The sequence below is a fragment of the Terrapene carolina genome, unplaced genomic scaffold, assembly GCF_002925995.2.
Source record: "Terrapene carolina triunguis isolate 2854851 unplaced genomic scaffold, T_m_triunguis-2.0 Scaffold180, whole genome shotgun sequence".
Classification (NCBI taxonomy): domain Eukaryota; kingdom Metazoa; phylum Chordata; order Testudines; family Emydidae; genus Terrapene; species Terrapene triunguis.
In genome coordinates this window covers 8,451,930-8,476,783 of record NW_020664531.1, presented here as the reverse complement: position 1 = coordinate 8,476,783, position 24,854 = coordinate 8,451,930, and the positions used below count along the sequence as shown (strand labels likewise).

Sequence of the window (24,854 nt, the reverse complement as noted above, 5' to 3'; positions counted from 1 at the left end):
AGCATATAGGGGTCAGGTCAACAGTTCAGGTAACTCTTAAATGGGCCATTGTTACATCAGAAGTATCTCACACCATCACCATCCTTCTACAGCTAATTTGCATGCAATGGTTATTTTGATTGTAAGGAGTCGGTGGTATGGGCTAGACTGGGGTCATGTGCCATGAATTCTTATTGGCAGATTACTTTGACCCAACTGTCACTGCTCTTTAAAAGTTCCAAGACCACATGCTAGCTTTGGCATCACTATTTGAAAACTCCTCAAGGTACTGCTGCCACAGCTCCATTGCACATCCAGGCAACTCTGCTGGGGGATCTGACATAGGAATACAGTGGGAACCTTCGAAGTGGAGACACAGGGATTCAGGTATGGGGCACCCTTCAGCCCTCTCACATAGCGCCAGTCTCACTAATACAGTACTGCCCCATAACCAATAAGTCAATTGCATGATAATAGCCAGATTAATCCGTACACTTCAGCTGTTCCGTGCTGTTCCAGTGATGCAAAGTTGCTGTAAACCCAGTTTGAACAGGTTGGCTGCTTTGTGCTGCTCTGATGTATGAGTGGATCTGCTCTCAAAAATTAAAATAAGATCTAAAGTTGACAGTACATGTCGTCGTTTTTTTTTTTTTTTTTTTTTTTTTTTTTAAATAACTAGAAATAGCACATGGTAGCATTTTCATTGGGTTTCTTATTTAGTGTTCATATTCATTAGCTTTTAACTTTAAAATAAACCAAGGAAATTCCAAGATAAAATACTGGTAAAATGGAGGCAAGACTGAGAGTATGTAACAATCTTTAGTAATTAAAAAAAAAAAAAACAGCGCTGTTGTAATTTGTCCCCAAACCAAGCATTACAAACTCGGAAAATTGAGAGTTAAACTTATACTTAAGAGATATCCAAACACGTTAAGGTATGGAACTACAATATTAAGGCATTCAAACATCCTTAATTCTGCCCTGTAGTGTCACCATGAATGTGAAAATATGAAAAAATCCTGTCTTTAAAAATCAGTTTAATCTAATCTGTGGCCACAAACACTAAAAATGCCTTCATTATAATTTGTGGTTACTGAAAAAAAAAAAAGAAAAAGTCATATGTATATTAAAGGCAGTGTAGGTAGTGATCCCTATTGTTATAATTGCCCACCACTTTCCACTATAAGATGCTGTTTTCAGTTCCTTATAAATTTGCCAAACTTTAACCTTTTGGGCTGTAATTTTCCGTGCCAGATGCCTACCTTAAGTTGAATTATTTTAGAAAATTTTAGCAAAAATGGCTCAACCATTTCTTAGAACAAGAATAGTGGAAAAAATACATTGTTTTGCCTCTGTTAAAAATTCTTAAAACTGTTAAATTGAGATGCTCTAGTGCCCCATTCTTCGGAGCAGGGACTCGAGATTTGTCATGGGGTATAGTCCTTGTGTCAGGGATACTCTTGATCATCTTCATGAAAATGGGCCAAAAATTGGCTAAATTATGGGTCCCACAAAATCTCAGTTAACACATTTGGCAATGCTTCGAAGATTGTACTGAGTGTGCTCCAGCCCAGGGATGAACGAGCAGAGCAAGGCTTTCCCTGCAGTTACTCCTTCTGACTATTAAGAGCCTGTCATGGTGCCAAGAACAGGAACTGAGAGCAGTGAGACTGGGTATCCTGTGCTCTCAGTGGTCCCCATGCTGGTTCCCAGGGAACAAGGGAGAGGAAGCAACTTGACTGGAATGTAGGTTCCCGGGGGTGGTAGGAAAAGGGTCTGGGGGTGGTGGGAAGATTGGGACATAGAGCTGAAGAAATGGGGGCTTGGGATGAGGAACCAAAGTTGCGGGGTATAATATACATGCTATTAAATTGTGCCTTAATATAGATGAGTAATGTATTCAAGTTACTGTTTGGAGAAGTCAAGGGGAGTTTTGTGTAAGGTGAGCAGGCTTTGATTCTTATGTGTTGCTATTTGGTGTACAGGATTCTTATACATAGAAAATGTATACACTACAAATTTAACCATTTTATTTTAGATTGTTATAATTATGAGATTACCGTAATAAAATAAATATGGTTAAACTTGTTTTATTAATGGTCAGTACACAGATTAAGGGACCTATTCTGGAAGGCACATGTTTAAATCTATCCGTATTCTGGATAGGATTTACACACTTGTGTAATATTTAAGAATGTGGTTAAAGTTAAGCATGTGCTTTAGTGTAGTGCAGAATAGGGATGCTTTTATGAATCCATGCCTTAGTCATTTGACTTAATGGGAGGTACTTTTGTATAAAATTGTTATATCCACACCTAGTATTAATGGTGCTATCCCACTACAAATAATAGGAGAACACATCTATTAAAGCTTAGAAATCAGCCTATAATTCACTGTTCACTTTTCCAGATAAGTTTTCAATTCTTATTTTAATTTTTATATTTTGACAGTTCAGTCTTCAAGGAGATTCTCAGGAATTGCAAATCCAAACCATAATGATTTGAAAATAGTAGGATCAACCACATTTCCAGGTATTCATAAATGGAATAATAAACCTTAGTTTTTACTGGTGGTTAAGAATAATAATTATGGGGACTATGCTCACTATTTTGCCATTAGTATGCTAATAGCAAGCAACTCCTATATCCCCTTTTTAGCAGACCCAGATAGTGCTGTGTGGTTGCTTTCATTCTGGTTGGATGAGATAGGGGTTTGCATAAGAGTGAGTTGGCTAATACTTTATCCAAATAAGAAAGAGAGATGTCTTGTGGGGAAGGATCTGGAATGTGGTGGGGATGGATCCTGTTCCCACTGAGAAGCAGGTATGCCCATCCTTCATTAATGAGATTTGTAGTTTAGAGGTACTTCGTGACCTTCAGTTGATCCTAGAGTCTAGCCTTCAGTGGCCAATGTGCTTTTTTCCCCACAACAATTGTGACTTTCTCCCTCAGATGCAGACCTGTTCCTTTGGATTGGAAATGGGATTTTATATTCTCCCTATAATTTGTGTTTTAACCTATGACTATTTTTTGTGTGTGCAAATTTTAGAGGATTACATTTAAGATTGGGTGAGTAATGTAAGCCAAGTGGGAGGTAGTGAATAATGGAAGAATTATATGGCACTGGAGAACTAGCTGGGTCCTTTAATTGTTAATTTCCCAGCCTAATATTTGGTAAAAGGTTTAAAAGATATAGAATTTTGGTAAACAAAATGTAATACTGTGTTTCGGAGTTAGCTGGATTTCATTGTAACATACTTTCAGCTTTAATACCTTAACTAAATCTTTCTTTTTTGTGAAATAGAAGTACTCATTCAGCACACACAACAAAGTTTATATTCCATGTCACATAATGTCAGGAAAGCAGCTTCTCAAGGTTGTTGTGGGATTGTGAGTACTTGCTATACACCAATCTTCTCCTGAGTTTAGACTCTTACTGCTAAAATTATGGATGGTTCTACATACATTTTTAAAAGGACACAAAGAAGGCCCCCAATCCACACTTTCACAGGCCAGCTAGAACTGCAAGAGCCTATTAGAATACTAACGGCAAAATTACCCAGACTCTAAGCTAACTCTCTGTCCCCCCACATTGACTTTATGTACAGATTGAACTCTAGGGGAGACAAAATAAAACTCTGTAGAACCCCACAAGTGAGAACCTATTGGATGGATGTGCAAACATGTTCTGTTCCTCCAAAAGGGTCATTGGTGGGCACTAGGAGGTACAATGTTCTTTTTAGAGAACTAGATTAAATCAAGTCAGGCAGAAGAGACTTAGATGTTATAGAAGAATATGAAATAGAACTGGAACAAATCTTCAACACTTTTCATTTGATTTCACATAGGACAGAAAAAGAATGTCTTTAACATTTCACTTCTGGTGATGGAGATAAGAGGACCAATCCCAATATCTTGGGGTCATTCTTCAAACATATATTTTAAGATTGTGGTTACTGGCTTACTTGACTGTACAGGCAATTTTATTACCTAAGAAACTTGCTAATTACCATATGTTGTATTTTCAGTCAAAATTTATGTCAAGGTGAATCACAACAGTCCACGTATTCTGTGTGTAACAAATCGGCTACGAAATTCAGAGCTGATAGATCCAGTATACCAATGGCATGGACCAGGAGGTGACCTTGTTGCAGGTAGAGATTTGTTTTCTTGCTTCATTCTTCATTTTTCCTATGGTTGTATGTGTGTTGATATCTAAATTGGGATGGAATACTACTTAGAGGATTTGTGATGTTCCTGCTTCTCAAAAAGATTTTTAAAAAACGAAATATGGGTAACAAAACTGCACCTAAACCATGTAGGTGGAAGGGAAAGGTAAAAAAGAAATTTTAAGATGAAATTCAAGTAAGTGTGTGTGTGTGTGTGTGTGTGTGAGAGAGAGAGAGAGAGAGATAAATACATTGGGGAAGGTGGCAATAAAAATATTTCTTCTTTGAGTGCTTGCTCATGTCCATTCTATGCTATGCCTACTCTAGTCAGGTCCAGCGGGTTCTTTTGGAAAGTAGAAAGCCCTCCATGAGAGTGACTTACCTGGCAAAGTGGGAGCGCTTCTCCTGCTGGGCGTTGGAGCAGAATATCAATCTGACCCAATCGTCTCTGCAGTCCATTCTGGATTACCTGCTTTACTTAAAGCACCAGGGCCTGACCTTCTCTTTGATCAAGGTGCACCTGGTGGCCATATCAGTCTTCTATCCCCGCATCCAGGGCAGATCAGTATTCTTGCATGAGATGACAATCAGGTTCCTGAAAGGTCTTGAAAGATTCTTTAGGGTGAAAAATCTGTCAGTCGGTAGGTAAGCCCTGTCCATCACCACATCCAAAGAAGCCCTATGAAATCTATCCACTGTCCTGGTGTCAAAGCCCAAGAGGGATGTGTCTGATCTTATAATGATGGTCAGAGGAGCTTGAACAAAAGGGTGCCAGAGCTGGTCCCCTATGGATACCACTGAGGGAAAAACTTTCGGCACCCGTGCATGTAGCGAGCACACACACTCCAACTAAATCCTGAAGTCCGCTTTGACACCAGCCTTCTATACTTTGGACATCAGGAAGGTGTTTGGTGTGGTTCTGTCCAGATAGAAGGCTTTCTGAACGCCTCTCCCAGACTTTCAATTGCAAACAGATCCAAGGGCTCTACAGTCTCCACCCAGAGACTCAAGATTGATCTCTGGATGTATTATTTAGTTATGATTCTGCCAATATTCAGCTTCCTTCTAGAGGGTTAGCCCATTTCACAAGGTCGCAATCTACTTCTCTGGCATTACTCAAGATTGTTCCAGTTGTTTAAGTTGCAGCTCTGCAAATTTCAGCTTCAGTATATACTATCTCCTAACCATGCTCTGGTTCATGCCTCTAGATCAGATGTTTCAGTTGGCAATGCTGATCTCTTTTCAGTATTGGACTCCGTCCTCCTTATGAGGATACTGCTCAGGAGTCACCTAAAATGGAACACCCATAGGGACACTACTCAAAGAAGGAGAGGTTACTTATCTTGTGCAATAACTGGAGTTCTTCGAGAGGTGTATCCCTATGTGTGCTCCACTACCCATCCTCCTTCCCATCTGCTTTGGATTTTCTCTGCCAGACTTTGTGGTAGAGCATTAAGACAAGGAGCCATGCAACAGTCAAAGTTTGCTGGAGCATAATTTGCTCAGCAATGCCCCCTCCTCCTATCTGCACAGGAGGCATGAAGGGACAGCTGAATATAGCTACACACGGAAGAGGGCCAGAATCTGAACTGAGTTAGACTAATATAATTCTGGAGAAACTCCTTTGATTTTTAAAGCAAAGTATAATTGAAAGAATCAGGCCCAAACAGGGGATATGAGGCAGATTAAATTAGTGGTTATCTGACATTTCTATGCTGATACTTCCAAGGATATAAGCAGGCAACAATTCACTACTATAGAATAGGTTTTACTATTTAATAATATTTGAGTTTTAAATTCTTCTAATATCATCAAATAATTTGACAGTTTTAAACTATTTGTATTTTACTTTCCACTATTTTGTGTAGCTCTGAAACATTTTTATCATTTGCAGTGGTAAACATTGAATTTTTTTTTACTCTGGATTTCAGAGTAGGGAAGAATATTACATGATCTCTACTCTCACAGGTCATCTACTTTGCATAGGCAGGTGTGTTGTTGGACTGTACTGCAGAGGAAAAAAAGTTTCTACTCTCCTGTAAATTTTTATTTTATCTGCTGTTGAGGAATACAGAAAGGGAAGCAATACACCACCTTTAGAAATTTGGCTGCAAAATATTCTCAAGGAAATATTTGTCTAGTATCTGACAAAATGTCTGCTCCACATCTTTATATAGTAGAAGCAACGGATAGTGTGAAAAAATATTTTGAATATAAGGGGGTTTATTATTAACAGTTTCAGTGGTCTTTAAATATCACTACTTTTTGCTTTGAAGTTACACTGAACCATAAATTTTGTCTTACAAGTAGGACCGTAAGTTCATCAAGTCTAATAAGACTGGCTGGCGGTGACCAACACCTGATGATTTAGATGAATGTCAGTGCCCCCCTCCCCAGCTCAGTACACCTACAGTATCTGTATTATGATCTGTTTTTAGCTTAAGCAAGAGATTTGTTCACCTATAGAGCCAGGAGATATTTCTGTGGCAGGCTTGTCATTTTGAAGTCTTCCCCATAAACAGATTATGGAACGTAGTGTTTTCTTTTTTACTTTAATTTGTTTATTAACAAAGCCATTCTTATGTAAAAGAAATCTTATAAAACTTGTTTTACAACTAAAATAGATATAAACTTAGTATATACACTAATACATGATTATAAATTGGCCTATAGAAATCCCTAAAGCTGTGTTGATGGGATGTGCTACTTTCTTCAGCTCTGTGGTATTGATCACTTATTGTGGCTGAAGCTTTTCTACTCTTGGTCTTCCTCCTCTGTCTTGTCAGTTAGTAATGTTGGTTAGTCTTTCATTCTCATATTTGAGTCCAAACTTCTGTTTTTCTTACATTTTAGTTATGAAACTTGTTTATTATGTTTTCCTGTCAAAACTCTATATGTTAAATTTTTCTCCTTTATAGTCCTGTTTTCTGTGCTTCAATATCTTAATTTTGACTGTTGTTTGAAGGGGTTTCTCCCTAACTATTCAAAAGTAGTTCTTCAAGTGCTTGCTCATGTCAATTCCATTCTAGGATGTGTGCATGCCCACATGCACAGTCGTCAGAGATTTTTGCCTTAGCAGTATTCGTGGGGTTGGCTGTGGCACCCTCTGGAGTGCCGCGCTCATGCATCAGTATATTAGGCACTGCCAACCCTGTGCCCTCTCATTTTCTTCTTACTGCCCATGGTGGTTGGTCAGAGTGCCCTTTTCTCTTGCCTAGCAAGTAATTAGCGGTTCTCTCATTTCTTCGAGCTTGTAGTGTCTTGTAAATAGATTATTTACAGTAGGGGCATCATGTCCCGTGGGGAAGGAGGTTTTGCCGTGAGTACTCGCTCCTCTACCCCAGATGAGGGGTTTGTGGGGCCCTGTCATGTCAGCCTGCCGGCCGACTTTAAAGAGCACCAGGGCCTGCTTCAAAGGGTGGCCACGAACTTGAGCCTGAAGGTGGAGGAGATGGTAGAACAGTCAGACACTTTGTTTAATGTGCTCTTGGCATCTACTCAAGCACGTCATGCTACCGGTGCACAATGGAGTCTTGAAAATAGCCAGAGTCCTCTGGCAAACCCCATCTTCCAGCCTACACACCTTCAAGAGAGCTGAAAAGAAGTATTTTGTCCCAGCTAAGGATTTTGAATACTTGTATGCTCACCCGCCTGTAGGCTGGCTGGTCATCTCTGTGGCCAATGAGAAAGACAGATGGGGCAAACAAGTTCTAACCCCAAAAATAAGGAGGCCAAGAGCCTGGACCTTTTTGGAAGGAAAATATATTCAACAGCCAGCCTTCAGTTCAGGATGGCAAACCACCAGATTCTTTTGGGGAGATATAACTTTAACTTATGGGACTCCCTCCATAAGTTCAAGGAGTCCCTGCCGCAGGACTCGGCCCAAGATTTCAGGGCCCTAGTTGAGGAGGGTACAGCTGTGGCAAGATGCTCCCTCCAAATGGCATGGGATGTGGCTGGCAGGGTGGTTGAATCGGCAGTGGTCATGAGGTGCGGTTCTTGGTTTCAGATCGTGGGCCTGTCCCAGAAGATGCAGTTCTCCATCCAGGACCTCCTGTTTGATGGGAATGGACTCTTTTCAAAGCAAATGGATGAGAGGCTGTATGGACTAAAGGACACTCAGGCCACCCTCCACTCGCTGGCTCTGCTTACGCCACAGTCGGTGAGGAAGCAGTTCCGGCTGCCCCCGCCTCCAAGGCCTTGGCAGCCTCGACAGGGGTCTGCAAGGAGAAGGGATAGAGACACAAATTTTAGTCTTCACCGCCCTTCCCCCTCTCGCTCACCTGCACAACCCAGCCTGGCGAAGCATCATGGGGGGACAGAAGCACTCATTTTGAGGGTGTGCTCAAGAGCAACACCCCAGTCAACTTCCCGGATTTGCCTCATGCTTTCCTCAACCACCTATGCCCCTACCATTCGGCCTGGTCACACGTGACCTGGGACCTCTGGGTGCCAGAAGTTATTTCTGGGCTACATCCTGCAATTCTCGGATGCCTCCCCTTTTGACGTCCTTCTTCAGGGACTTTTCTCACAAGCAACTCCTCATTCAAGAGATTGAGAACCTCCTGCAGCTCGAGGCAGTGGAGGAGGTTCTTTGGGAAATGAGAAGAAAAGGGTTCTGTTCCCTGTTATTTCCTAATCCTGAAAGCAAAAGGGGGCCGGAGGCCCATCGTGGACCTGTGGCACTTCAACAAATCTCTCAAGAAGTTGAAGTTTCACATAGTCTCACTGGCCTCCATCATCCCCTGCCTTGATCTGGGAGACTGGTACACTGCCCTTGACTTTGAAGGACGCTTATTTCCATATGTCTATCTTGCAAGGGCACAGGCCGTTCCTCCGTTTTATAGTGGGCTGGCATCATTTCCAATTCATGTCACTGCCCTTTGGACTCTTGTCGGCCCCAAGGCTGTTCACAAAATGTATGGCACCAATGGCCGCTTAACTGAGGTGTCCAGGTCTACCTGTATCTCGATGATTGACTCATCAAGGGCAGGTCTTGGAAACTGGTACAAAGGAGCCTCGATCTGGTATGTTCCACCTGTCAGGACCTGGGCCTGTTGATAAATGAGAAAAAAAAATCAACCTTAAGGCTAGTACAACGGAGAGAGTTCATAGGGGCGGTCCTTGACATCACACAAGCAAGAGCCTTCCTTCCGGAGACCCATTTCTAGGCAATGTTGGACCTGATGTCCCATGTGAAGGACCATCTACTCACCACTGCTCGCACCTGCCTGAGATTGTTAGGCCACATGGTAGCAGGTACATATATGGTCCGTCGTGCTCGGCTCCATCTCCGGCCAATGCAGGCATGGTTGCCATTGGTCTACATCCCCATCAGACATGGTCTAGACTGGGTAGTCACGGTGCCGGATCATATACGTTTGTTCCTGAATTGGTGGTTGGACCCCAGATCGGAGTTAGAGGGAGTTCCCTTTGCGGCCCCATTCCCGTAGCTGACTCTGGTTTCCAATGCCTCGGACCTGGGCTAGGGAGCCCACCTAGGTGAGCTCAGCACTCAAGGCTGCTGGTCACGGGAAGATCAGTCCCTCCACATGGGCATCAGGGAGCTCAAAGCAGATCGCCTGGTCTGCCAGGTTTTCCTGCCCCACTTGGAGAGCATAGTGGTACAGGTCCTGATGGACAATACTACTGCGATGTATTACATCAACAAGCAGAGCAGAGCCAGGTCATCGGCCATTTGCCAAGAAGCTCTCCACCTTTGGGACTTCTATGTGCAGCATCCCATTCATTTGGTGGCCGTGCACTTTCCCAGGGCCAGGAATGTGTTAGCAGATTGCCTCAGCAGGACCTTCTCTTGTCTTGCTCCAAAAAGAGGTGGTCAGTGTGATCTTCCAAAGGTGAGGACTCCCTGTTCTGATGGGACACAAACAAGTCCACCTTGGGAGTGCCATGTGTTCTGCTTGATTTTTTTGTTCCCGTGGTCGGTGGCTCTGATGTATACCTTCCCACCCACAGAATTCTCATGAAGATCAAACAAGACCAGGCGAAGGCTACCCTGATAGCCCAGGCTTGGCCTTGCCAGCATTGGTTTGGGATGCTTCTGTACCTTTTGGTGGCCGCCCTGCTGCAGCTACCCCTCTGGCTGGATCTGCTGTCCCAGAACCACTACAGTCTTCTACACCCGAACCTGGCAGTGCTGCACCTGACAGCCTGGTTACTGCATGGTTGAATGCGGAAGAACAGGAATGCTTGGCCTGTATCCAATAAGTTTTGTTAGGTAGAAGAAAGCCCTCCACTAGAACGACCTACCTGGCCAAATGGAAAAGGTTCACTTGCTAGATCTTGGACTAAGGTATCCAGGCTGAACAGGCCTCACTGCAGGCAATCTTGGACTGTCTTCTGCACCTGCTATCTGATTGTCCATCCACACATTTACGTTGTACTATGTACTTATGCAGCAGGCCCGAGACAATGCTGGCTTCGGTAGAGCAGTGTTGCAAGCCGCACGAGTCTGAACTCCGAGCACACCTCCAGGAATACTGCTTGTGAGTCACCTAGAATGGAATTGACATGAGCAAGCACACGAAGAAAAAAACGGTAATCTACTTTTCACAATTGTTGTTCTTCGAGATTACCCACCCTCCTGCCCCTCTGTTGGAGTTGCTGGCAAGAAGGAACTGAGAGAGAGCATAGGGCCGACGATGCCTTATATACCGATGCACGAGTATGGCACTCCAGAGGGTACTCTACAGATACCATTAAGGCAAAAATCTCCAATGACTGCACATGGGCCCGTACACACTTTAGAATGGAATGGACATGAGCAACACATCTCGAAGAACAACAGTTACAAAAGGTAGATAACCGTTTTTTTCTTGGTGGTGGGCAATGACCCTCTTCCAGCAGACACCAAAAAGTTCCACTAGTAATTATAGTTTTAAGTAGTTATTGTTTTTCCTTCTCCCCTGTAGAACTGTGACTTGATTTAGTTTTTTCTTGTACCAGAATTTCCCACACTTCTTGATAACCAGTTTTTTGGGAGTCATTCCTCTTCTACCACCTTGCTATGTTAATTCTAGCTGCAGCTAGGAGATGAGAGATCAGTTCTTTATGGCTTTTATAAAACTCAGAGTTTTCAGGACCATTTAATAAAAATACTAAGGGGTTACCCGACAGCTGACCGCTTATCTTCCTTATGGAGGCTCCAGTGGCTTTCCAAAATGTCTTAAATGTTGGGCACATCTATCATATGCGCAGGCACATAGCGTTTTCATAGAGCCACTGGTTAAGCAGAACAATAAAAGACATCTAAGAAAAGCGTAAATGGTTTCAGTCATAGGAAGTCAGACTTAGAAACATCTGACATTATCTCAATGTCCTGAGGTACTTTCAAGAAACAAATTGAAATGAAAAAAAATTGTCAATAACCTACTTTTTGCTTCAGAGTAAGCCTCCTGTGTCTAATAATGACTCAGATATGACTCACTCAGGAATTGATCCACTATAGCTCCTGAAACAGGTAATTATAACATTTTAAAAAATCTAATTCCACTAAAATCCTCCTGATGAGGTACAAGAAGGCTTTTTTCTTATAATGTGTACATTAGAAAATAAAATAAAAATGAACAATTCTAGTTCAATGCGAAGGTTCTTGGTTTACACTCAAGTTTCTTTACATAAACACTGAGGAATAATGCTGACATTTTCCAAACAAGTGCAAGAAAATTGGATATCCAATCTTATTAGATTTATGTAATAGCTGTAAATGCTTCTACTAGGGAATTTCAGTCACCATCGATTCCAATATTTCATCATGCATTTCATTGTAGTAAAAAGATGAAGTTTTATAAGTAAGTTGAAATGGCAATATGCCAACTAAGTCCTAATGTATATCACTATGACCATTACTATAATGGGTCTGCAGGTTTAATCTGACCTTCCTTTTTCATTAGAAATTTTTCTAACAAAATTTCCATAAACATTTTACTAATTACAGGTTTTTTCCTAAATTTTGAGGTTCAAGAAACAAACAAATAAAATCCCTTTCAAATGTCACTAAATCTTCCAGTTTCCAGCACAATAGTCTATCTCAGACCATGGAGTGCTAATCTTAAATCTTATTTTGGATTTGCAGTGCATCTTTTTTTCTTTCTACAAACTGCAGTAGAAATTCTAAAAGACAGTGTTATGTCCCTACCAACCAAGATGCAAAGAGGCTAAAAAGAGTCAAGAGCAACATAAAGGAGCCAGGCTACCTAATTGCTCTTATGTCATTTTGTCATTTTCAACTTAGAACTCTACTGCTTCTCTGTGTAACACAGCTTGCTTGTTTTGATATTGTCCAAATTGATTTCCATTCCTGGGTACAGATGCTTTCAGTGGAAGATCTTCTGCAAAACAGTATCTGTTAGGGCCACTCACTCACCAACTGTTTCCTCTTGCACAGGAGGTTGGGAAGTGGGCACAACCACACATCTTTTTGACTACCTAGGGTACAAAGAGTTCAGAGCACACTCAGTCTTAATGTCTTAAATTGCAGCAAGGAAGGTTTAAGTTGGAAATTAGGGAAAACTTCCTAAGTGTCAGGGTAGTTAAGCACTGGAATAAACTGCATAGGGGGGTTGTGAGTCTCCATCATTGTCTAACCTGCTCTTAAAAATCTCCAAACACATGTCAGGGATGGTCTAGATAATACTTAATCCTGCCTTGAGTGCAGGGGACTGGTCTAGAAGACCTCTCGAGGTCCCTTCCTGTCCTATAATTCTATGTCCACAATGCTTCCCTTGTTGGTTTTTTCCTTTCTTTGCTCTTTTTCGTGATAGTCTCAGTATATAATTCATCTAGCTTGTTCACCAGCTTTTTTTCTTAAAAACAGAAAATCCCCGCTTTTTTTTTTTCTGCTGGTCATGCTGTTGTGGGTGTCTTCTGAGCACAGCTGACTTGGGCTGCTTCCCTTTTCAATATCAGTTCTGTTAGGTTGATTTCCCCCCACCTCTTTCTTGGATCCATTAATCCCACACTTTGATGCTTCAGTCATGAAAGAAAACCAGTTTCAAGAGACTTGTGCTTCATGCAAAGCTGTGTTATCTGTTACAGATGCCTATATTCAGAGTCTCTGGTGCCTAGAAAAGGGTCACAGCCCAGATGTAATTGATGTGCTTCATCTTCTCCAACTAAACTCACAAGGATTGGAAGGCATCATCTCAGACTCCTGTTGTTGACTCAGTCTAGCACCATTAATACAGAGATTTCTGTGCTGTAAAGGGCTGCTCACCAAAATGGCTTCATGACTTGCATAACTGTCTTAAGGAACTTGATCTCGTCCTGTTCAACTGAATCCAATATGGAGCTTCCAACACCAGATTTACTCTGAGAGCCACTGTGCCCTCTTTTGATAAAGATATTTAGGAATCCTGCAGTAGGCTCTGCTTCTCTCCCCTCCCCCCGTTTCTGTTTTCAAGGGATCTGTTGCAGATATACCAGACCCCTCTTCAAGCGGGAAAATCCCTCCTCTTTTCTGCATCCTGACATAGATTCAGTGTTCGAGGAGGGGGAAAGTGGATATCGTCAAGGGACAGTTTCTCCACCCACCCCAAAGCCCTGCAGGAGAGCATCCTGGAGGGCCTGGGAATATCACTCATTGCTGTGGTTTGTGGAATTTCATGTTCAAGAGTAAAAGTCATAATTCCCCCTTTTTCTGGGTGAGGGGAGAGAGAAAAAAGTCTTACCTGGCCACTCTTATTGTTCTCCTACTTTGGGTTCCCCAAAAAGATAGCCTTGCTCCACGCTTTCTATCTTAAAACTAAAATATGTACATCATTGCCTGCCTGCCTTTCTATTTATTTTAGCTGTGTCAATCACTATGGTATGGAGGCATCAAGCAACAACACTCCACATTATCACATCAAATACTACTTCTGAGGGCATTCTGTGCAAAAACATTAAAAATTCTGCACCAAAAAATTAATATTCTGTGCACAATATTCTTAAAATTCTGCAGGTTTTATTTGTCAATAAATAACTGCAGAGGCTCTAGCATGGCAGTGAGGAGCACAGACCAGTGGCTGCACGAAGGTGGGAGATCACCTTGCAGCACCCCCAGCCGTAGGACACAGACAGACAATGGTGAGGCTGCACACAACCCTGACACAGCACAAGGCCTGGGCCTGCCCCAGAAACACGCTGGGGCCCTGCACCAGGTGTGAGGCAGGCAGCCTCAACCAGTCAGGCAGAATCCAAATGTGGAGGGGCTCAGTGTGGGCGGGATCCCAGTGTGGAGTGAGAGGATTCTGTGTGGGACAATCTGGGTTCAGGCAGCTCATTGGGGGATCTAGGTGTGGGGGGGATCTGGATGCACAGAGGCTTGTTGGGGTGGGAGGTTCCAGGTGCTGGGGCAATGAGACTCTACAGGGGCTTCCAGGTGACAGTGGTTGGGGTTCAGTGGATGGGTCTAGGTGAGAGAGTCTCAGGGTGAGGGTCTGGGTGCTGAGGGAGTGGGGGACTAGGTGCAACTAGTTGGGTCAGTGGTGTGGGGGTCTGGATGTGGGGGCACAGGGTGGTGCAGGGGGTGGGGCATTAGGGTGGAGGTTTAAGTGCCGGGAGCACAGTGGGTAGTGGTCTGGGTGCAGGGGTGGGAGTCTGGAGGCAGGGGGTCTGGGTGCAGGGGGGTTCCAGTTGCAGGGGTTGAAGTTCAGTGGAATGGGGTTCAGGTATGGAGGGTTAGGGGAGTTCTGGATGTACCGGGGCAGGCTTCTGTGGGGAAGCAAAGAAATCTGTGGAGGACATGAATTCTGTGAATGTATAGTGGTGCAGAATTCCCCCAAGAGTAAAATAAGGATGGGGAAAATTCACAATTGACCATTGCTGCTAACTGATTGTACAGTAGCATCTTGAGGATCTAGCAGTACACCTCTACCCAGATATAACACGACCCGATATAACACGGGTTTGCATATAGCGTGGTAACCCTGGGGCTCCGGCAGCGGAGCTCAGGCGGCGCTTTAAAGAGTCCGGGGCTCCGGCTGCTGCGGGGAACCCTGGGCCCTATAAATCACCGCTGGAGCCCTGCCGCCGCTACCCTGGGGCTGCAGCAGCGGGGCTCGGGCGGCGATTTAAAGGGCCCAGGGCTCCCCATGGCCGGAGCCCCGGGCTATTTAAATCACTGCTGGAGCCCTGCTGTCGCTACCCCGATATAACGGGGTTTCACCTATAACGCGATAGGGATTTTTGGCTCCCGAGAACCGCGTTATATCCGGGTAGAGGTGTATCTTCCTATTGTAAATCTGTTAAACTGTAATAGGAGGTGGGCTCATGCTAATTGAGTGAAGGAGTTGATAGAATCGCTGCCATAATCTTCAGTTATGTTCACCAGTCTTTCATTATTACTTTATATGAAGTGATACACCTATATAACAAAATTATAGTACTTCAAACAGAATCACTTGCTGTAGTATATGGCCTTTATTACATCATGTAGTAAGCCTTGGGTCTGTTTCATATGACATTGTCCTATTCTGTAGATTCTTAGAATATAAGAATTCTTGAACCAATACCTTGTTGTGATGGAGTGGCTTGTGTGTCTCAATGACACTCAGAAGTATGTTGTCCTGAGTCTTGTACTCCTGGTAGGGCCACCCTTGGCAAACAGCTCTGAGGTGAGGTTTCAGATGAAGTGGGGTCTAAACTTCTCAAGACCCCAGAAGCAGAACAGACTTATTCGAGGACTTGTTAGTTCTCTGGTTGTGAAGGTCGATGAGGGTTGCAGCAGGAAGACCTCTGGTTGTGTTGGACTTCCCTGCCACTGGGTCCAGTGCTCCTTCCTGTCAAGTTTTGTGAGGTTGCCGCCTGCACACTGGCTTCCCCATGTTAAGATTTCACACATAGGCCTTTGCCAAGGGTGTTAACATCTTCCACTAACAAAGTCTGTGCTGATGGATGAGTGGTGGTCGGGACAGTGATCTCTGGGAATCCCTAGTCATTCTTCACACAGGCGGTGGCTGTGTGTTGGTCATCTTGCATTTGGACTTGTGAGGCATAAGTGCAATTCAGCAGCTGTGGCCACGACTGAGTAGTCCTTTTCAGGATCTCCTCTGCTCATCCTGAATGGGGAAGGGGCTAGAAAAGGTTCCCTGAACATAAGCTGTCTCAGACTCCTACCCCTCCCCCAGCTGGATGGCCTTGTCCAGTGGAATCACTCTACTTACGGTCAGAACAAACAAAGTAATAAAGTTCGCCGCTTAGAATGTTCACACTCTTATGGATTCCCCAAACAGTGACTGTCCTGAAAGAAGAATTGCCATAATAGCTAGAGAACTTCTGACATCGATAATACTGCCCTAAATGAAACACGTCCGGCAGATGTAGGCCAACTGAAAGAAGATGGAAGTGGCTATACCTTCTTTTGGAAAGGAAAGCCATACGAAATTCATGGGGTTGGTTTTGCCATCAAGAACAAGATTGCTAGCCAGTCTTTAGAACTCCCTATGGGTATTAACAAACATCTCATGACTCTTCGTCAAGCTGAGTAACAACCAGTATGCCATGGGCATCAGTGTGTATGCTCCCTTACTTGACAATCATGAAGACAACAAGGAGCAGTTCCAGTGTGCTCTTGATGCTGTCCTCATTGCCACTGTCATAAACATACAGCTAAGGATAGCACAAAATCCCTCCTTTACCTGTAAGGGGATAAGAAGCTCAAATAACCTGGTTGGCACCTGACCAAAAGGACTAATAAGGGAAGAAGATACTTTCAAATCTGTGGGGGGAGGTTTTGTTTGTGCTCTCTTGTTCTCTCTGGGACAGAGGGACCAGGGCAGGAAAAACCATCTTCTAAAACCCTACCTGAAATAAGCATTCAAGATTACAAAAATTGTAAGAACGCATTTCCTTGCTATTAAACTTATCTTTTGTTTTAGCTTGTGAATTTTCCCTATGCTAAGAGGGAGGTTTATTCCTGTTTTTTGTAACCTTGAAATTTTGCCTAGAGGGGAATCCTCTGTGTTTTAAATCTTATTACCCTGTAAAATTACCTTCCATCCTGATTTTACAAAGGTGCTTCTTTTACTTTTTTTCTTTATAATAAAGTTCTGCTTTTAAGAACCTGATTGGTTTTTAGGGTCCTAAAAACCCAAGGGTCTGGTCTGTGCTCACCTTGTTTACCTATTTGGTTGGTATATTATTCTCAAGCCTCCCCAGGAAAGGGAATGAGGGGGCTTGGGGAGATATTTTGGGGAAACAGAAACTCCAAGTGGTCCTTTTCCTGAATCTTTGTCTAACTCACTTGGTGGTGGCAGCAACACCGTCCAAGGACAAGGAAGAATTTGTGCCTTGGGGAAGTTTTTAACCTAAGCTGGTAGAAATAAACTAGGGGGTCTTTCATGCGAGTCCCCACATCTGTACCCCAGAGTTCAGAGTGGGGAGGGAACCCTGACAGCCACAGCCAAAGAATTGGATGACACCCCAAACTCTGGAGAGGCAGCATTGGTAAAGGAGGAGTCGGGAAAGTCAATTCTAACAGCATTCTTCTGCTCAGCTAATATGTGGCACATGATTTGCTTATCACAAATACCATCTTTAGACAAAGGGACAAATATAAGATCACTTGGAAACACCCATGTTCTGAACACTGGCATCTTCTTGACTACATCATCATCAGAGCCTGTGATCGTACTGATGTCCATATTACACAAGCCATGAGAGGTACAGCTGATCGCTTAGTCAGATCAATCATGAACATACAGCTTGCACAACAACACTGTAAATCAGGGGTTCTCAACCTTTTTCTTTCTGAGGCCCACCCAACATGCTAAAAAAATTTCACGGCCCAGCTATGCCACAATTGTTTTTCTGCATATCTAGTAGATTAAAAGCCAGAGTTGGCGTTAGGGGATAGCCAGCAGGGCAATTGCCTAGGGCCCCACACCAAAAGCGGCCCCGTGAAGCTAAGTTGCTCTGGCTTCGGCTTTCAGCCCTCAGCGGGGCTTGGGTTTCGGCTTTTTGTCCTGTTCCCCAGCAAGTCTAACGCTGGCCATACTCTCTGGTTTATTTTGGTGGACCCCTGAAACCTGCTAATGGCCCCCCGTCGGCCCCGGACTCCTGGTTGAGAACCACTGCTGTAAACGAATGCAGAAGAGATTTAACATCAAGCTATTTCAGAATCATGCAAGTTGCGAGACTCTTCAGCAGTGCCTCGGTTGGGAGGCTCTCCGGCCTTCCTGACAACATCAGTGACATCCAAACATGTTGGGAGTAGTTCAAGACCATTATTCACAAGGCATGTGCTGAATTGATTTGGATACTCTACTCACCACCATCAGTATTCATTTGATGAGAACGAGGAAATCCTAGCACTTATTCATCAGAAGAGAAGCACCCTTTGCACTTTGCAAAATGAATCCTCTAACCAGTAAAAACAAGAGACTTACCAGTTTAAAGCTGTAGGTCAAAGGAGACTGCCTGACATCAAGAATCAGTGGTTGCAAGCAAAGGCCATGGAGAACCAGAGTTTCTCTAATCAACATGACATGAGAATCTTTTTTTCAAGCAACAAAACCCATCTACAGGCCAAGTTCAAACGGCACAACCCCTCTGCGATCCCAGGACAGTTGCACCCTTCTTAAGGACCGTGTAGTTCCCAAGCAATGTTGGAAGAAGCATTTTGAGATTCTGTTGAACTGCGAATCTGAAGTCTCAGCTGCCACCAAGTCCATTTCTTAGCATCCAGTAATAGACCCTCTTATTGACCCACCATCTTCTGAGGAAGTTTGGCGTGCCATCGCTCATATTAGAAACAAGGCACCAGGCCCAGATGGCATCCTTGTGGAGGTCTTCAAACTTAATCAACTTCTTGTTAGAATTTGGGTTAATGAGGAAATTCTGCCTACCTAAAGAGTGCCAATATTGTGCCCATTTGAATAAGCTGCCATGGAAAAAAATTATCTGCACCTGCAGAAGAGGTTACTGCTGTCAAAAGCTGGTTTAGCACTTCAATAAAATTTTGGTTTTAGGTGCCAGGCCAGTGACTTCCCCCAATTCAATGGTTTAAGTTTATTTAAAACTTTGGGACAAATGTGCTGCTTGAATATTTATGTAATGCAGATGACTTTAATAGATTGACAACATATTCAGATGTAAGCAATAATTTCAATTTTAGATTTAGTTTTAAACAAGAAAATATGTTTAATGTAGATTTAAAAAATCTGATACTTTTTAATTTTTAAAAAAATCATTGACATTTATCTGCCCTGACTATTTCACAGGATAGAAGGAGTTCAGAAAAGAGAAATTGGAATTACTAATATCTGGTGCAACTGAGTTGTAAGGAAAGGTTAAATAAAATGACAAGGGGAGATATGAGAAGTCTACAGGACTTGTGCTGATTTGCACCCATTGTAATTCTTTTTAGTTAATAGGTTTCAATTATGCTTTTAGGGAACTTGCACATAGTGGGAGCTCTATAGTTAGGCTCCGGGAAGTATTGTTGAAGGAGGTGCACTACCTCTTGGAGTTCCCAAATAGGTAGGGAAATGTGCCCACTACTACATATCCTGAGCGAGTTAAGTGTAAACTCTGCTCCTTGACCATGGAGATATAGCTGTGTCTCTTCCCTTTTGTACTCCTGGGGGAATTCTGCCTCACTGCATGTGCACAGAATTCATGTCCCCTGCAGATGTCTTTGCTTCCTTGCAGAAAAATGATCACGCACCACTCCCTAACTGTGTAGCTACATCATTTCAGGCACCTGAAGCAGTCAGTGGAGAGGTAAATCACTGCAGGGCTGGGGACACCTAACCAATTGCTCCTACCCTGAGCTGGGATCAGCTGCTAGTCCCAGCTGGGCTGGAGGCAGGAGAGGATGGGACTTCCTCTTCCCCTGCAAGGAGTAGCTGGGGCTGTCTCAGACCCACCCCCAGAAACCTCCCTCAGCTACAGAAAGCTCAGCATCCTCCCGTTCCCTGCCCCTATTACTCCTCAGCTGTGAGGTGAGGGGTCACTGCATGGGTAGCTGCTCCCCTATCCGCCCAACTCCCGTGCATCCAGAGCTCCTCTATCCAGACACCCCTGCCAAGCCTCACCCTGTACATCCAGAATCCCCCTAGCCCTCCATACCCGAACCCCACCCCATTGAACCTCAACCCTTACGTCTGGAGCCTCCTGCATCCAGACCACCCCCCACTGATCTCCCTGCACTCAAACCCCCACCATGGTGAGCCCCCACATCCAGACCCCCACGTCCCTGACCCCAATTAACTGCACCTAAACTCCCACCCCACCAAGCCCCACTACCCCAGCACCCAGACCCCTCCGCAGAGCCCCAACACTTTTGCCTGGAAGCCTCTGCAGAGTCTCATTGCCCCTGCACTTAGAACCCCCCCAACAAGCCTTTGTGTATGCAGACCCCCCCCCACCCCTAAACCTCCTACTGAGCTGCCTGCATCTGGATTGTTGCACACAGAAACTTCTCACCCCACACCTGGATCCCCCCACACTAAGCCCCTCCACACTTAGATCCTGCCTGCCCCACACCTGGTGTGCCTGGCGCAGAGGGCCAGGGCCCCCAGGGTGTTTTGGGGCAGGCCCAGGCCTTGTGCTGTGTCAGGGTCGGGTGCAGCCTCACCACTGAATCGGTGTGCCCAGGGTGAATGGTGGGGAGGCTGCAGGGTGATCTCCCACTTTCGTGCAGCCAGTGGCCTGTCCGCCCCACTGCCATGCTGGAGCCTCTGCATTTATTTATTAACAAATAAAACTTGAAGGATTTTAAATGTGGAGGGGGCAGAATGCCCTCAGGAGTACTTTTGGAGTGACTGATGAGTCTCATAGCATTGAGTTGGAGCTAAGTTTTCCTCTAAGTTGTGTGGCTGCACAGCAGGCTATCAAGGGCCATGCAGGCAGGGAGAGGCGCCTCTCCCCCGGCCCCGGAGCTGCCCCAGCTGGGCATTAGGCACTTGGCCCCTGGCCCCTGTGCTGCTGCAGCGAGAGGGGGCTGGGGGTCATCCTCTCTCCCTGCCGCAGGCCTGGGACAGCCTGCACCCCAAACCCGTCATCCCTAGCCCCACTCCAGAGCCCACACCCCCTGCCAGAGCCTTTCCCCCGCACTCCAACCCTCCGCTCCAACTCCGCCGGAGCCCCCTCCCACATGCCAAACCCCTCAGCCCCACCCCTGCCACACATCACCTCCATATTGGAGCACATAAAATTAATTCCGCAATGGATGTAAAAAATTAGAGGGAACATTGACGTGGAGCTGTCCTTACTGTTTGTGGGATTTGGCTTGCTCTTCCCTCTGATTTGGTCCTGCACCAGGGATGAGTGTGGGTGTGGCAGTGCATGGCTTTCCTTGCTCCTCCCTGGGGTGTAGAGAAGAAACAGTCCTTAAGCACTCGGAAGCACAAATGCTGCAACTGCAGCTGATCCTTCATGGCACATGTAAAGTGGTAGAAGATCCCCTGCCCCCCTCAACCCTTGTGCACAGACATAAAGGACAAACTGAATCTGGCCCCAAATGAATATGATATGATATAGATTACAATCTGCTAGATCGTAATCTGGAATACTATGTTCAGTTTTGGGTGCCTTATGTAAAAAAAATTTCAGTGCAGACTGAAAAGTGTCAAAAATATTAGTAATATGGTTGGGTTTAACTATTGTGAGCAATTGAAAAGACTGATATTGTTTAGCTTGGAAAGGGATGTAACTGAAGTTTTCTACATACCTACCATAGTTTTGATCTGCCTGTTTTATCCTTTTACACAAGGGTAGCCTTATTGAAATTAAAATGTAGTTATTTGGAACCAGTAAAAGAGCCTTCATCACACAGCAAAAAGGATCTTGCCCATCTGTCCTGTAGAATTTAGTGCAGCTGAACAAAAGAGCTTTTGGAAAAAAAAATTTTTTTAAGGATTTGATTTGCATTTCTAGCTAATAGCGCCACCCACTTCGATCCTCTTTCAGTGGTGTAGGATTTTGACATTCAAAGGAGCCAAAATAGGTTTGCCCATTGATGCCAATTTTGAAGACTCTTCAAGATCTTCCCATGCAGCAAACCCCAATCATTCGGAGATGTTATCTTTATGAATTAGTAACAGAGCCAGCTGTGCCTGCATACAAATTCCCGTATATCAAGGCACCTTGATTCAGGCACTGGTCTGGCTGTCTTGCACTCTCTGGACAACACAGAGCAGCTGGGCAGAGGGCTGAGCATGTGGCCCATAGTCCTTAAACCTCTGCTTGTTTTCTACCAAGGTACCCTGTCTGCTGTCTCAGCATATAACCTTCCAGTTGATACCTCCTGTCCTCAGTGACCCACCACCATAAGATTCCTTAAAGGATAGGTGAAGGTATTCTCATAAATTTGTGAACCTGTGTTGATGTGGAATCTCAACCTGGCATCTTGAAGTTAAAGTGCTCACTGTTAGGGGGCTTATTCTTTCACCTTTTCACTTCCCTGGTCCTTCTCGCATGAATAGAGAGCAACAATACCCAAAGTCCAAAGGCGCAAACAATTCGATGTTTATTGGGGTGAACTTCCAGCAAGCATGATTCCAGTTTCCTTCCTCCCCCTTCCCAGCTCTGACACCACAGAGCCTTGCCTATGTCCCTGTTCCTGTTCCCATTCCCCCCCTTAACAAAACATGTTCCCATTCCCCCTCCCTTACTTCCTGATTGACTGCAGACTATATAGTAAAACTTGAGTTCTCCTTAGCTATACCTTACCCAATCATTTTACTAAAATTTAACTAGCCAATCCTAACATACTGTAACATGGTTATTTAACCAATTATATTCCACCACCTTAATTGGTTTACACCCAACAAAATTAATTATACAGCAGACAGAAACAATTACAGAACCAGACAGAGATTATACAGACAAACAATAGGGAAGTGGAGACTACAGTGATAGAACAATACAGAAATGAGGATTTCACAGCTATTGATAAGTGAGTTCTTGCCAGACAGGATGCTATCACACTAAGTTTCCTTTTACTACTTCTAGGCTCTTCCCTTTATCTGGAGGTGAGAGATCGGATCACCTTCCTAACAGCCCCAGATTGCCTTATTTCAATTTGACTAAACGGGGCCTCAGACTGTCACAGTGAGAGACACAGATAGACAATGATTTTGATTCTTTCTTTTATACCTCTATAACTAGCTAAGTGATAAGAATACATGTACATTCTTAAAATATAGGCCTTTACAGACAGGCCTGAATATCTATATCCTAACACTCACTCTTTAATTTTTTATAATATTCTTTATTTCACTTGTCATTAAAGACAGCAGTTTTTTAAATCAGTCACACCTGTTAAGATTGAGTGAACTGCAGGCTTTAATAGCTGATCTTCTGTTCACTGTATTCCACAAGGACAAAGTTGTCCAATGTCCTCATGCCAAATGTATATGGATAGTGATCAAGGCCGGTGCAACCATTAGGCAAACTAGGCGGTTGCCTAGGGTGCCAAAATTTGGGGGCACCAAAAAGCGGTGTCCCCAATTTTTTTTTTACAGTGTTCCTGGGCTGGGCTGCCGGCGGCGCGCTGACACGTGTGGCTCAGACTCCCGCTCCCAGCGCAGCCGCCGCTCCATGCAATTACTGTCATTGCCGGCGGGGGCGCCGGCGGCTGGGCAGAGCTCCGCTTAGCGCCCATGAGCCCGGCAACAGTAGGGCTTCGCAAGGAAACGGGCGGCTGCCTCCTGGCTCAGCCGCCACGCTCAGCCCCAGCGGGGGGCATGGAGAGCGCGTTCACACCCCCACCCCCCGGAGAACAAAAGAACCTCGGGCGGCGGTCCGGTGGAGGAAGAAAGAGGACCCCGATGCCCGTGCATTGGGCAAGGTAAGCACTTCCCCACAGCTCTACCTCGGGTGCCTGCTGGTCCGTGCTCCTGCTCCCCTTGTGCGTGGGCAGCTGGAGAGGATGGCAGCCCACAGAGCTGAGCTGCCCTGGTGCCCCCCTCTCCCTGCCCCAGCCTCTGTCATGCCCGGTATCTGGGTTTTAAGCCCTGCTGCTCTGTTATGCCTCCAACAGGCCTAAGCCTGTAAGTGACCCCCATAGCAGCTGCCTGAAGTGCTTGGGGGAATCACGCAGAAGGAGCGTGATATTCTTTTGAGTTCTCTCCTCATGGAGGCTGCGCTTCGCCTGGCGCAGGACTGCAGTCTCGGCAGGACTCTAGGCCCAGCACCTCGCCTTGGTTTGTAGACTTGTAGTGCACCCCTGGCACTGGGCTCAGTCTGGCACCACTACCCCTCGCTAGTGCCCAAGAAGCAATCAAAAAAGTTGGATGGGCTGGTTAGGTTAGGTTAGTTGTCATACTGTTGCTTGGCCAGTGTAGAGATCACTGAATGCATAATATTCCACTATGATGTTCTGTCCTGAGCAAAACTGGCATGTTATGAGGTAGTGCCTGTGAGGGACAGGTGTCTGTTTATGTCATCCAGCCATCATGTCTTAGGTCTTCGGGGGGGCTTTTCCATCCTGCTTTCATTGGATCAAAGTCAAAGATGATTCTCACAGGGAAGTTAGTAGACATTTAGAGCAGATGAGCATACCACCACAGAGAGCACTTGGCAACCATTTGAGAGAGTGTGACCTATTTAGTTAGAAAATGGAACTTTTCATTCAAATTGAGTTTGTATCATTTGATGTTTTTAATCATTTGGAGGTGCATGCAATGGGTTCTGCAGCACTCTCAGTCAGATTTTGATATGAAATAAGGAAGGAAGTGTACGTGACTAAAAAGGGTGTATT

General features: G+C 44.6%; 1 protein-coding gene across 1 annotated transcript in view; it reads left to right on the top strand.

The window, feature by feature from the left end:
* Positions 1-227: 227 nt before the first annotated feature.
* The window catches only part of LOC113407026 (zona pellucida-binding protein 1-like), an 81,453-nt gene continuing 56,826 nt past the window's right edge, over positions 228-24,854 (top strand). Inside the window, exons 1-4 of the mRNA XM_026654105.1 lie at positions 228-366; positions 2,430-2,510; positions 4,007-4,132; positions 4,786-4,788. Coding sequence (XP_026509890.1) covers positions 228-366; positions 2,430-2,510; positions 4,007-4,132; positions 4,786-4,788 — 349 coding nt within the window. The remainder of the gene's footprint in view (positions 367-2,429; positions 2,511-4,006; positions 4,133-4,785; positions 4,789-24,854) is intronic.